This window comes from Ipomoea nil, unplaced genomic scaffold, assembly GCF_001879475.1.
Source record: "Ipomoea nil cultivar Tokyo-kokei standard unplaced genomic scaffold, Asagao_1.1 scaffold2704, whole genome shotgun sequence".
Lineage (NCBI taxonomy): Eukaryota > Viridiplantae > Streptophyta > Magnoliopsida > Solanales > Convolvulaceae > Ipomoea > Ipomoea nil.
In genome coordinates this window covers 1,602,160-1,616,390 of record NW_017619132.1, presented here as the reverse complement: position 1 = coordinate 1,616,390, position 14,231 = coordinate 1,602,160, and the positions used below count along the sequence as shown (strand labels likewise).

Below are 14,231 nucleotides of genomic sequence, written 5' to 3'. Positions count from 1 at the left end.
GTTTGATTAAATTTTTTCGACCAAATTTGACCGTCAATTCGGCCGGAGTGATCAAAATTGACAAAAATTACATAGTCAAGGTACTAAATTGACACTTTTAAAAATCAGATGCTGAAATTAACAATACCCCTATAGTCATGTGACCAAATTTTGAAATTTTCTCAAATTTATAATTATCATACCATCAGCCCGACCCGGCGACCCACAGGCTTGTTTAGTTGAATCCTATTCTTTGTGGGATACGATGACAGCAGTAGTGTCTGTCTTTTCTCTCTTTAATAATTCAGATTTCCATTATCCTATCTGATCTATGCATGCCACTCGTTCTTCTTCCTCTTATATAAACCCCACCAATATTTTCTTGAAACCCCAAACTGCATTCTCTCTTCTCTATCTTCCCAACTAACAATGGCGGCGACTGTGGTGCCTGCTGGAGAGAGCTGGTGCATGAACGGCGGCTACGATGACTCCGGCAACCTCGACTTCTCCCAGGTCGACGCCGCACTTCTCATGTCATTACTCGACGACACACAGGCGGCGGCTGTGGAGGATTACGACGACGAAAGATTGATGGGTGTGATCCAGTCTTTGGAAGCTGAGATCGGCGTGGAGGGTGGCCACTCTAAGACCTGTCAGCCGTCCGATGCCGGCCAACTTGACGGCGGCGGCCAAGATGTCGTCCCGGAATTATTCAACGGTCTTGATTTGAGGGTGATGGAGATGGTGGACATGGAAATAATGGAACCTTCTTTCCCTGCAGCCCAAAATGATGGCATCAACTACTGGTACCACTGTGATGATCATCATGAGATGGACGGTGTGGATGAGTATTGTAGTAGGGTTCATTTTGAGGATATTAGTGATTATGGGTTTCTATGGCAAGAAACAAATGCCTCCTCATCTTTAATTTGAGGCAAGGCTAGAATTGTCATTTCACTTAGATTATGTTATGTAACCCCAATTGAATATATAACTTCTTATATCAACTCCCAATGTGTATATATGTCTCATATAGTCATATAGGTGTTTGGACGGATGGGAGTGGAGTGACCGGAGTTTAGCAAAATTCACGTGGATATAGGCACTTTGCAGAACCACGCAAATATGTCTTTTTCACTTTCTGTCATTATTTTTATTTTTATTCTCTTTTATCTCAACACAAACTATGCTACCGAACTGTACTACATAATTTTTTTTTTTAAGATCATCGCATATATATATTGATCGTCTAAATCTCGTATTAGACAGAAAGTACAACACTTTTCATGAGAAATCTGAAACAAATATGGTACATAAAAAATGAACATTTTTCTTTTTGGATTGTTAAATGTACAAATCCTAGATAGGTAGCTTCAAGGTGGTCTCTATCTAAGTCCCACTTGTAAGTTCTGTTGACAAGGAAGAATATAATCATGACAGGAAGCAGATGTTGTATGGACAGCTGAGATTGAAGAACCAGATTCCAAAAAGACATCTTTGGTATCTCTGGGTGTGGGTGATTCTGGAATCTGGAGGCTCAACAGCAACAGTGTTTGATTGCTTTGATCCACTACTGCAGGAACCAAATGACCCTGCATGTTTAAGGATGTTCTTCACCTTGTCTCTTTTACTCCCCTTCATTCTTGGAGATTCTTTGCCTTCTTCTGCAGCACCTTTTGGTGTTCTTCTTTTTAATCTGGTAAAGTATTTCTCATGAACCTTTAAAAGATGGAAAATTAGACTATATAATAGTTCACAATCATACAAAAGAGGTATGTCATACTAAGAAGACATGTGTGACAAACTTCACTGAAAAATTTAATGACAAGAACCAAATTTTGGATGTTTGAAGTGTTGTATTATTATTAGCAATATTTTTAAATTAAATGTATAATGTAATTGGCGTTGGTGAAGGACATAGTTGTTGTTAACGAACCAACATGACTAGTAAACTGGTGATAGTTACTAGTTATAACTACCATGTTGCACAGAATACTAAATTTAATTTATTAGCATCAATTTTGTGTAATTTAAATAATGTAGGAAAATTGCCACATTTTGAAGATCAAACATTGATAATGAAAGTTTAGTTGAAATTGGAAATATAATTTAATTTTTTTTAATATGATATCGTATTTTATATAGTTTAGTTATACCCTTTTTTTTTTTTTGTTTATTTTATTTGTTAGTTTCTTTTGTTTATTTTTTTTAGTACAGTTTCTTTTGTTTATTTTGTGTGTTTTTTTTTCTAATTTTTTGATTCTTTATTTATATGTAATAAAAATTTTAATGAAATAATATATTAAAAGAATACATAAATTTTCATTGATTTATAAATACAATGCATACAAATTAATTTCATTATATTTACTCATCTAATAACTTTTTCATTTATTTATCGGTTAGTTGTAATTTCTTAATTTTTAAAGATTTCAGTGTCTTCGTATTTGTAATTTGTTTAATTTTAATTATTTCAATATCTTCAAATTTATACTTAGATTAATTTTAAGCTATATTTGACAAACATAATTGAAAAGTAGCTAAAAGTTGAAAAGCTATGACCTAAAAGCTGAAATGTAGCTAGTGCTCATGATTACAATTAGATAATTAAATATGTGGGCAAATTAAATAATAAAATATATTTCTATCTTTTAAAAAGCAACGATGACTCCTTTATAGTCTTAAATAAATGGGTAATTATACACGCTTTAAAATATTTTAATAATTTTTTGTAGAAGAGTAATTCTTTTCCCTAAAATGCTTTCCATGTGTCCATTTTCTATTAGTCAAAAGAAATGAGAAAAAACGACCCAAAAAGACAAAAGTTGACTAGAAGTCGTCTACTGGTCAACTCGTCAGCAATCACAATTCCTATATATTTTGCATGCATCAATCACCACTATAAGCCCACTATCAATTTCTGCAAACTCTGCAATATAATTCCGATGGGTAAAAGAGACGAGGAAAGCAGCCACCACCGCCACGCCGCCCATGACGGTGGAAACTTGGAAGCGCCACCGCTACTTCAGGCCGCCGTTCCAGGTTTGTTTGTTTAATTTGCCACCTTCAAGTAAGCTCTTTTAGTCTCCTAGCTAGCCCGGCCCTCTGCGAGTGCATGCATGCATGCAATAAATTAGAGTTTTCTTGAAGTGCAAGTAATCTGTTTATTACTAGCTATTGATGTTGTTGTGACATTCTGCGAGCTAGCTTCAGCTTATGATGCTGCTGAGAAGCCGGTCCGAGAGGATCGTCTCCCTTGCTGTGGTTGCGGTTCTGGCTGGTTCATGTAAGTTCTCAGTAGATCTATTCTCGATAGATCAAACGTTTATCACTACGTCAATGCCATGTTTTAAATATAGATTCTACTACATGTACTCCCAAATGTTACTTCTTTCAAATTTACTCCCTGATGTGGCGAGCTCTGATATGTTATTTTTTTCATGTGGCCCATAATAAGATATTGAACTTGCCAAAGACCTTGTGGTCAAGCGCCAGACTTTTTCACCTGATAGGTCACAGGTTCTGCTAGAAGTTGAACTTCAGAACTTGTAGCCATAAAACCATCTTTTGATGAATGCTGTTTTCTTGAAGGTTCCTTATTGGTTTCTTTCTTGCTACCATCCCATGGTACATTGCTGCGTTCATTCTGATCTGCGGCGAAGTTCGTCGCCGTGAGAGACCAGGATACATCGCCTGCACAATTGCAGTAAGCACATCGATATATATGATCTAGCTATATATATTTATATCTTGTTTCCCCTTCCAGTTTTCTGATTAATATTAATACAAATAATAATTTCATTGCATTTATTGCAGGCTCTTTGTGTTACAGTTGTATTTACTTATGTTCTGTGCCGTCTCCTTCCTCATCTGATTCCGTTGATCATGAGTTTGTTTGGAATCTAGACTCTTAATTGTTTTGGTAAAACGAACCATCAATATATGAATGTACGCCTTATCTTAAGTCATGAATAATTTGTGTTTCCGCACACAACTTCAATCATGTAATATATATGTTATATTTATTGTATTGTATGTGTATGTATGTTTTCAATATTCAAATCAAAATCATAATATTATATTATCACTAAAATTTTCCTTCCTAGCAACAGAAAATTTATATTTTTCTTTGATTTATAAAAAGTCAGCAACACTACCTTGAGTGTGGGTGGAGACTATCTTGTGGTGCTATCCAGTAAAAGTCTAAAAGGAGGTAAACCAATTCAGATTGTTCATAATTGATCAGCACTAGCCAATAAATAGCTCTCATAAAGAACTGAACTTGAAACATTTCTGACAAGTAATTGTTCGACTGATATCAAATGTGAAAACAAAAGCATACTTATGTATAAAATGGGGCAAATTAACAGTTGGGCCAAATGTGATAAGTGAATATTAGTCGGTGGACCAAAAATAGCAGCAATTCCAAAGCAAACTGTATTAAATTTGGAGATGTAAATTAATTAAGTGATGACTTAATGGCTCAACAGACATGACCAAATGTCGGTACGTACAACGAATTTTGCCCATTTTGAACATAATACCAACGCTGTCGCTGCCGAGATTTAAACCTTGGTCTCATTTCTCAAATACTGCCTATTAAACCAATGAATTAAACTCATATACATTTCTAGAGCTCGAATCTAATATCCATGATTAAGAAGGAAATGACTCATGTCATCACATTTATACCCCATAAATTGTCATATAGTAATAAAAATTTTCGGTGCGAGTGGAATGCTTGTTGTAAATTATATGCAAGTCAACTGCTTATGAGAATCTACTCACCTTAACAGTGCAATAATATGCTTTATTTATTTATTTTGAAACAATGGTTTATTTATTAATATACCATCTTCACAATATATAATGTAGTGTTTCATATGCATGTTACTACATTAAATTCGATTAATTTAATGTTTAGTTATTGTTGGATCTCATATTATTGTTAATTATTGGAGTATATATGGTCTTATATGCTTTTGTGTTGGAAAAACTCGAGGTTGATGTATACATGGAGTTTATAATTAAGCCCATATTTAATATTTTTTTTAAAAATAAAATTTTAATAAATATATTACAAAATATTTTTTTTTAAATAAATAATGAAAAGTTAAAAACTTACTACAAATTATTATAGTGTAAGTATATTAATTATTTTTAGTTGAAATTTAGAAATGTGGGTTTACAGTGATTAATGAAAGATGTATAAGTTTATATTTATTAGTCTAAATGTTATAGTTTATTAAAATTGAACGTTTCAAATGTTAATTTGAAAATTTTAAAAATTTTAGTTGAGCTTGACCAATAAGCTCGGCACCTCGAGACTTTAGGATTAGGGCCAAGAATTTTAAACCTGACCCAAAAAAAAAAAAAAAAAATTATTAGCCCGAACTAATAAGTCTACATCCCGAAATCGAAACCAAATGAACTAGTCCAATTAACATCCCTACTGATAATGTTACATATTTACATGTCATCATGTAGTGAATTTATAAGGTGGCCGGCTTGTATCATTTTCATGTTATGAAGTAAATCTCAATCCGTCGAGGTCATGGGTGGATTTTTACAAAACTCATTCCGCTCCACCATATGTACATGGGTTACCACTCTCAATAGGGCTGTGCAAAACCCGTCCAACCCGAACAATCCGTCCGACCCGCCCCACTGCTTGGCTATCGGAGTGGATACCCGCACCCGACTCTCCTTACCCGATCCGCCATTCAATACGACGTCGGTTTAGAAGGTTCGGATGGGGTGTACATTTTTGCCAACCGACCTGTCCGACCACCCGAACTATCCTAGGGTTCCCTAAGGCCTTGTATAATACGGCGTCGTTCCATCAATGTATATATACATGCCTTCCACCACTTGGTCTTCATTTTCTCATCCGCGCAGCTGACCTAGGGTTTGAGATCTGAGATCGCATCTCTCATTCTCTCGACTCTCAACTCTCTGTCTCTCTCACTCTCTCAGTCTCTCACTCTCTCAGAGTCTCAGACTCTCACTCAGTCACTCTCTTAGACTCTCAACTCTCTCAGAGTCTCACTCTCTCAGACTCTCAGTCTCTCAGAGTCTCAGTTCTCTCAAGAGTCAAGAACTCAAGACTCAGCACGCATCAGTCATCTCTGATTCTGTAAATCCGTAAGGTAAATCTCTAATCTCTTAATCTCTATTTCTCTAAGCTCTAATCTCTTACAGTCTTACTCTGTAATCTGTAATCTCTAAATCTCTAATCTCTTAATCTCTATTGTCTAATCTCAGGGTTCTCTGAATCGAAGCGTTGCAATCTCTAATCTCTAATCTCTTACTCTCTGTCTCTGAGAGTCTAAGTGGTGGAAGCCGTGGTGATTACTGGTGAACTGGTGATTAGAAGCCCTTGTTCTCCCGGGATTATTTGGGAGAAATCAAGTAAATCGTAAACCCTAGTTTTATAATTTATATATCTTCATTTACAATGAGTCTGTGATGAATATTTGGTGATATATTCATATATTATGCTATTTGTTGGTGGAAGCCTTTTACAAACTGATTTCTAAGTGTTGATTTTGTGAAATCTAGATTTTATGCCATGCAAATTTGTAATCTAACAATCCGAGTTAAAGGCTAAAATGCAAGGTTGCAAAACTCGGCCGCCTAGCCGCCTAGGCGCTAGGCGGCCCCGAGCCTTGGAGTTTTGGCCAAAACTCGGCCGGCCGCCTAGGCGGCCTGGGTGGCCGCTAGGCGGCCTGGGCGGCCAAACTCGGCCAACTCGGCCGAGTCGACCGATTTTGACCGTTTTTGATCGATTTTGATCGATTTTGTTCGATTTTGACCGATGTCGTCTTTCATTAATTATTGATTTTAATATTATTATGACATTATGACTTATAAATTATCATTATTTCATTTATTTAGATGTGTTATTTGAGTGAACGTTGAAAACAACCTCATTAAAATTGTCGAACTACAAGTCTGTTACTATTTTTTTTAATTTTTTTGGTGCCCGCCTAGCGCCGCCTAGAATCCGCCTAGACCGCCTAGGCGCTAGGCGCTGCCCGGCCGCCCGACTAGCGCCTAGCGCCTACTGCAACCATGCTAAAATGTGAAATCTCCAGTGTGGGAATTTCCATTTATTGGTGGAAGCCCTTAACTCAAATCCAAATAATGATGATCTGGACTGAGTTCCTGAATCTGGATTTGTTTGTATAATTGTATATGTTATTATGTCTATCAGTTTATGGATGTATGACCCTTAATTGGTAATTGTTAAATCTGGAAAAATGATGACACAAACTACTATGTCCATGTGTCTGATTCTGGATATCTTTGTATGTTTAATTGTTTATTATGTAATTTATGTGGTCTCAGTTCTCTCAGTTCTCTGTGACTATCTGAATATCTGATTTTGTTCAATATGTGGAAGTGTAATATGTAATACTTCTATGTATGATTGTATGGTGGAAGCTTTAATATGATTGTATGATTTGTAATCTCCCTAAAATGTGGATACTGATGCCCATCTTTATAGATGGAAAGCATCAGTGCAACTGGACACCCTCCAACCTCAACTGATGAGGAGCATGGAGTAGAAGCTCAAGGTACTGAGAGAAATCCTCAAACAAATCATATGCCTTCTCCTCCTATTGTTCCTACAAAGAAGAGGAAAGAGGTGGAGTCTAGATCTATAGTATGGGATCATTTTGAAAAGATCCGTGCTCCACCTACTGAATGTGAAACTGAGGGACCAGTAGTTGAGGGCAAATGCCTTTATTGTGCCAAAATTTATAAATGTGAAAGTAAAAAGCATGGCACTTCCTCTTTGAAAAACCATATGAAGGCCTGCCTAAAAAATCCTCATTGTAAGGACACAAGGCAGTCTCTTCTCACCTTTAATGCCTCTGGAACAGAAGCTTCTGAGGGAGTTTTGGGGACTTGGGTTTTCAACCAAGAGGCTATTAGGAGGGCATTGTGTGAGATGATCATTGTTGATGAACTTCCCTTTAGGATTGTTGAGGGAAATGGCTTTAGGAAATTCATTTTAGTTGCTTGTCCTAGGTTTCAAATCCCTTCTAGGTGGACCATTTCTAGAGACATTTATCAGATTTACCTAGATGAGAGAATAACCCTAAAAAAGTTGTTTAAGGTGAGCACCCAAAGGGTCAGCTTGACCACTGATACATGGACCTCTGTCCAAAGGATCAATTACATGTGCATTACTGCACATTTCATTGATGATCAGTGGAAGCTAAACAAAAAGATCATTTCCTTTGTCCCAATTTCTTCTCATAAGGGAGAGTACATAGCCAAAGCCCTTGAGAGTTGTCTTCTTGATTGGGGGATTAAAATGTCTTCACTGTTACTGTTGATAATGCCTCTTCAAATGACACAGCTTTGGGGTTTTTCAAGAACAAACTTCTGTCTTGGGGTGGGTCTTCTGTTAGGGTTCAATATATGCACATGAGGTGCATAGCCCATGTGTTGAACTTAGTGGTCCAGGATGGGTTGAGATATGCAGGTCCTTCTGTTAAGAAAGTTAGAGATGTTGTGAGATGGGTGAGGAGTTCTCCTGCCAGACTTAAGAAGTTTAGAGAGATTGTTGTGCTTAATGGGGTGGAAGCCAAATGTGCATTACAACTTGATGTTCCAACAAGATGGAACAGCACATACATGATGCTTAACACTGTCCTTCAATACCAGAGGGCCTTTGAAGCTTATGAGAATGATGCCTCATTGAATGCTGACTTATCTGATTCTATTCCAAATTTTATGGATTGGCTTTCTGTGCAAAGCTTAGTCCATTTCCTGAAAGGCTTCTATGAGATGACTGTGAGAATATCTGGTTCTCTCTATATCACTTCAAATACTTTCTTTTCTGAGATTTCTGACTTAGGTTGCATGCTGGATGACATGGTTAACTCTGTTTCAACCTCTGAAAAGGTAAACACTAAACTGTTAACATTTTACTGAATGTGTTTGTATGCATCTGTTAATTTTTTCTGTGTTATGTCTGTTTTATAGGAAATGGGGTCCCTATGAAACAAAAATTTGAAAAATATTGGGGAGATCCTGAAAAAATGAACTTCTTGATATTCTATGTCAATATTTTGGATCCTAGGGATAAGATTGAGTACATGCCTGCCCAATTTGCCCAGTTGTATGGTGATGAAAAAGGAAAATCATGCTTTGAAAAGGTTCAATCTTCTATGGTTCTGCTGTTTAATGATTATACAGCCACCTACCATGTGCAGTCTGCATCCCCTACTGTGCAACCTACCCAATCTGAACCTGTCCATTCTCAAACTTCAGTTGGAAAACCTCAGGCTAGAATGAAAAGCCAGCTTAAAAAACAGAGAATGGAGACTAGTGGAAGCAGTAAAGAAACTGAACTCCAGATTTATCTAAGTGAAAAATTAGTGGAAGATGAAAAAAATGTGGACTTTGATGTCCTAAGATGGTGGAAGGTTAACAGTGATAGATTTCCTATACTCTCTAGAATGGCAAGGGATGTGCTGGATGTTCTCATTTCAACTGTTGCCTCTGAGAGTGCATTCAGTACTAGTGGTAGGGTATTAGATCCCTTTAGGAGTTCCTTAACTCCTAAAATTGTTGAAGCCCTAGTATGTGCACAAGATTGGTTGAGGGCACCCAATCATCCAATCTCTGTTGAGGAAAACTTGGATGATGTTGAAAGACTAGAGAAGGGTACCTTTTCTAACTTTTAAGGTTTCAACTTTAGAAATTGTTAATTGTTACCTTTATTCTAAACTATTTTTTGTTTATCCTTTTTTGTGCAGAATTGTCCACTGGAGCTGCTGGTTCTTTACCAAGTGCTGTTGGAACACTCCCAACAATTGCTGTAATACTTTTATATAACATTGCTTTCTGACTTTCTGTTTAGTTTAATTAATAAATGTGTGGACTCTTTGAGGCAACTCAGGTAAGATTCCAGAACTGCTAATTGCTAAGTGGCTTGGTAACTTTTTTATAAATGTTGCTGCCCTTAGGCCTTAGCCCCTTACTCAGTTACATCTCTGGAATTCTGGTATATCACTTCCCTTCCTCTCATATTCTTCTTTCTGTTTAGTTATTATGGCTATGATGATGCTTCCACCATTTGTCTGAATTAAAAGGACTTTGGGTGTTTGGTATGTTGCTCTGAGACAAAACTCATGAAGCAATTTCCCCCCAACTCTAAAATGATATGAAAAAAAGCAATCTGAGCCTATCTTATTAATTATTATTAGTTCTCTACTTCTCTGTCTTTATTGGCTTTAAAGTTTAAATCGTTTAATGGTTTTATAATTGAGCAGGAAGATGAGAATGGATGAATGCTGATTGCTAAAGGCTGATTGGTGAATGCTGAAATGCTGAATGCTGACTGCTGAGTACTTTAGTAATTAGTATTTAGTACTTAGTAGTTTAGTGTTGTTGATTTTCTCATTTTGTGAACTTCATTTTTGCTTTTTGAACTGCAATATGTAATTATGTAATTATGTATGTAAATGCCTACATAACTTTGGTAATTTAGTTTAGGGTTATTACAATATTACTTATTAAGTTTCAACATTTTTAAAGTTTTTTTTTTTATTTTGGTATGTTTTATAATCCGACTACAAATCGAAATCCGAACCCCAACCCGACCGTATCCGAACAGGTGAAATCCGAGAGGATTTCCCTTTAATTCGAACGGATTGGGGTAGTTTTCCCCAATCCGAAATCCGATCGGATGGACGGATTGGCCATCCGATCCCTCCGAACCCGACCGATGCTCAGGCCTAACTCTCAATGTTCAATTTTAGTTCATGAAGTGGTGAGTCATCAACTCGGCATTATTTTGAGATTGAGGATTCAACTTTTTGAAAAGAATTTCGTATATTGTCAACCATTTCAACTCGGCAGGACAATACACGTCGCAAAGGCCACGTCAGCATCACATTTCTTGCTGAAGACAGCAACATGACATCATGCATTCATGCACGGTAACATTATTATATTTCCCTTTTATCCCAACAAAATTTATTCTATTTATATTATAAGTATACATTTGAAAGAAATTGAAAAATAAAAATAAAAATTGGAGATCGTTCTTCTCAAATACGACTAGATCAGATCAAGGGTGCAAATTTAATTGAGAGAGCATGCCTTTCACGTGAAACTAGTTCCAATCATATCATGGTGGGGCATAACAATTAACAACTACATTATTTTTATTTAATTTTTGGCAAACACTTATGTGAATTGAATCCGCAAGACAAGTCGGTCAATATAAAATGTAATACTTATAGTAGCAAATTTAATACTAAATAATGAATAAAATGTTTATTACTTATATAAAAAAAAATGTAATATTTTTACATTTTGATTTAAAAGTATTACATTTATTCTCAAAAGTACAGTATTGTGTCTTCCCTCATAAGTAACAAACACTTTATTCATAATTAGTATTATATTTGTTAGTATAAGTATTATAATTGATTCGATCCATCTTACGAACAATGATTTGTGAAATGGTCTCACACAAGTGTTACTCTAAAATTTTTAATAATTGGAAAGGAAAGAGAAAACATATAATTACATGCGACAAGTCCAGGTAAGATGTTGACAAAAAGTATGAGTTGTAGTCCATTAAGAAGAAATTTATAAAGAATAGTAATATGTTGTTATTCAATAATTTGTGAAAGCATCGGCCTTTTCATAAATGTACCTAATGGAATTCAACCAATTATGTTGCATTATGCATGCTATCTTATCGCTTCAAGTATACAAATTAAAAGATGGGCCGGGTTTTACGAAACATTTGATCTTATCCATCCGATTTTTAGAAATGTAAATTAAAGTCGGGATTAGTTCATATATAGTATTTCTTGGTATGTGCTCTCATGGATCACAAGTGTATATATATATGTGTGTATTGTTAACTCATAGTATAATTAGAGTATGCAACCCTAACTAAATTAATTGGATAATTAGCTTGATAATTATGAAATTTCAAATTCGATTTTGTAGGAGAGCTGTATATTTTTTGTAGGTATTGGATGAATGATGAGGATAATGATAATATCCCATTATCGAAAAGTGATGTAGCTAGGGCAATTATTTCTACAATTAAATAATAAAATATATTTCTATCTTTAAACTTTATTAATAGCAACGACTCCATGAGCCATGAAACGACATTAGTTTAGGGCTGAGGTTCAATCTTTTGGAAGAACGAAACGATATTAGTTTTTCTGGGTAGCTCAACTGGTAATAGGAGTGAAGTTTGAGAAGAATGACTAGGGATTGAATTTCACCAGCGGTAGCGTGGGAGTAACCTCTCTCAAAATGAGAGGAATCCTTGTGCGCAATAAGCAATGATCTAGCCTCTATGGTTCAGTTAAGTTACCATGATTTTTATCGTCTCTGATGATCTGTCGGACCTTTAGAATTGGGGATTCAATCTTTTTGGGAAGAATGAAATTAAATGACATTAGTCTTAAATAAATGGATCATTTTAACACGCTTTAATATATTTTAATAATTTCTTTAGAAAGTAATTCTTGTCTCTAAAATGCTTTCCACTTGTCCATGTCCTATTAGTCTATGAGTCTATCAAAGATGAGGAAAGACGACCCATAGACCAAAAGTTGACTAGAAGTCTTATACTGGTCAACTCATCAGCATCTACAAATCCTATATAGATCTATGCATGCTTGGATGAGTGACAATAAGTAAGTGAAAACACTAAGCCAATTAATTAACTATCAATTTCTGCAAATTAAATTAAAGTCTGCTATTTGAATGGGTAACAAGGAAAGCCGTCACCGCCGCCACGCTCATGACGATGGAGACCGGGAAAGGCAACCGCTACTTGGGGGCGCTCCAGGTGGCCGGAATCTTCAAGCTCTTGAAATGCATATACGCAAATTAAATCAAGTTTAATTAATTTCTTGAAATGCATGCAATTCAATCTGTTTACCAGCTAATATTAATTAGTGATTTGATGTTATGGCAGATGATAGGCCTCTACCTTGCTGCGGTTGTGGCACTGGCTGGTGCATGTAAGTTTTCAATAAGCTATGTATAATTTTATTTCTTTATATTTATGTTATCGTAGCTTGAATTTACATTGAATCAAGAATGCTGAACTTGACGTTCATTTAATCTCCGTCCATCCAGCAAAAATACTGAAACACTACTCAAATTGGTTAAACTATTGACTTTGTAAACATTTGGTTCTTAGTTTAACTCGGTAAGCTAAGAGTAATCTAGGCTGGTTTAACTATACATGTATTGTGAAAAACTTGGGGACAACCGTACCCCAGTTAAATTGGGGGTATTAACTACAAGGTTACGAGTTCGATTCCCTGCAGGAGAAGCATATTGAACTGACTTTCTTAGTTTGAACTGATTAACTTTGAGCAATTTAGGCTGGTTTATTTCCTTGTGGTCCTATACTGACTAAGATCAAAAAGTAAAGTTTACCCAGTATATAGTGGCAGAAACTGTTGAACATATAACCATTAATGTGCAATCCAACTATGCTTTAATTTGGTATCAGAGACATGTCAAAGGTCATGGGTTAGGTTCGTTGCCCGCATATAACCATTAATACCATTAATGTGCAATTCAACTATCAGCTTAGACTTTTATTTGAGATGGAGCACATGACAATTGAAACTATATATGTGGTTCTTGTGTTTTTTGAAGGTTCATGAGTGGTTTCTTTCTTGTTACTATCCCATGGTATATTGCTGCCTTCATTCTGATCTGTGGCAGAGTTGGTCGTCGTGAGAAACCAGGATACATCGCCTGCACAATTGCTGTAAGCAAATCAATCAATTCTTAGCTTAATTCCATTTCATCTCATCTCATCTTGGGTTCCCAGATTTCTATCAGTTTGCTTCAATTCATTCATGCATGTCTGATAGATCTTCTGATCTCCTGATTAGTAATAATAATTCCATTAAATTTGCAGGCTGTTGCTGCTACAGCTGCACTTATTTATGGTCTATACCGTCTCCTTCCTCATCTCATTCCATTGATCATGAGTTTGTTTGGAATCTAAGACTCTTAATTGCATGTTTCCGTAAAACACGGGCCATCAATATATGAATGTATGTCTTATATATCTTAAGTGATGAATAATTTGTGCTTGGGCACACAGCTTCAATCTTGTAATATGTTATATTTATATTGTTAATATAATTGTATTGTATGTGTATGTATGTTTTCAATTGTATGTTATGAAGAGAGATTTGTGTTGAGCATATATCCATTGATGTGCAATC

At 35.8% G+C, this 14,231-nt stretch overlaps 2 protein-coding genes and 1 long non-coding RNA gene across 5 annotated transcripts; 2 read left to right on the top strand and 1 right to left on the bottom strand.

Moving 5' to 3' along the window:
• Positions 1 to 314: 314 nt before the first annotated feature.
• On the bottom strand, positions 315 to 5,942 carry LOC109155766. The gene is made up of 3 exons (XR_002049927.1): positions 5,932 to 5,942; positions 3,368 to 3,369; positions 315 to 390 (listed from the first exon to the last, which is right to left on the bottom strand). It is a non-coding gene; the product is annotated as an uncharacterized LOC109155766 (long non-coding RNA).
• Positions 2,901 to 14,193, top strand: LOC109155761 (60S ribosomal protein L18a-like protein). Of its 2 annotated transcripts, none has more exons than XM_019303408.1 (5): positions 2,901 to 3,021; positions 3,193 to 3,265; positions 3,571 to 3,685; positions 3,796 to 3,894; positions 14,039 to 14,193. In XM_019303408.1, exons 1-4 carry the CDS (start codon positions 2,925 to 2,927, stop codon positions 3,883 to 3,885), a joined length of 375 nt encoding a protein of 124 aa, XP_019158953.1. In that variant the 5' UTR covers positions 2,901 to 2,924; the 3' UTR covers positions 3,886 to 3,894; positions 14,039 to 14,193. The 2 variants fall into 2 exon arrangements, with proteins under 2 accessions (XP_019158953.1, XP_019158952.1); XM_019303407.1 differs by having other exon boundaries at positions 3,187 to 3,265.
• LOC109155762 (60S ribosomal protein L18a-like protein) lies at positions 12,645 to 14,182 on the top strand. Of its 2 annotated transcripts, none has more exons than XM_019303410.1 (4): positions 12,645 to 12,826; positions 12,956 to 13,001; positions 13,651 to 13,765; positions 13,919 to 14,182. In XM_019303410.1, exons 1-4 carry the CDS (start codon positions 12,742 to 12,744, stop codon positions 14,006 to 14,008), a joined length of 336 nt encoding a protein of 111 aa, XP_019158955.1. In that variant the 5' UTR covers positions 12,645 to 12,741; the 3' UTR covers positions 14,009 to 14,182. The 2 variants fall into 2 exon arrangements, with proteins under 2 accessions (XP_019158955.1, XP_019158954.1); XM_019303409.1 differs by having other exon boundaries at positions 12,653 to 12,829; positions 13,919 to 14,164.
• Positions 14,194 to 14,231: the final 38 nt, after the last annotated feature.

Coding starts and splice junctions, on each gene's coding strand:
- LOC109155761 (XM_019303407.1), top strand. CDS start 2,925: ATGGGTAAAAGAGACGAGGAAAGCAGCCACCACCGCCACGCCGCCCAT. Junction 3,266..3,570: donor TGCGGTTCTGGCTGGTTCAT/GTAAGTTCTCAG, acceptor GTTTTCTTGAAG/GTTCCTTATTGGTTTCTTTC. Junction 3,686..3,795: donor ACATCGCCTGCACAATTGCA/GTAAGCACATCG, acceptor CATTTATTGCAG/GCTCTTTGTGTTACAGTTGT.
- LOC109155762 (XM_019303409.1), top strand. CDS start 12,742: ATGGGTAACAAGGAAAGCCGTCACCGCCGCCACGCTCATGACGATGGA. Junction 12,830..12,955: donor ACTTGGGGGCGCTCCAGGTG/GCCGGAATCTTC, acceptor ATGTTATGGCAG/ATGATAGGCCTCTACCTTGC. Junction 13,766..13,918: donor ACATCGCCTGCACAATTGCT/GTAAGCAAATCA, acceptor TTAAATTTGCAG/GCTGTTGCTGCTACAGCTGC.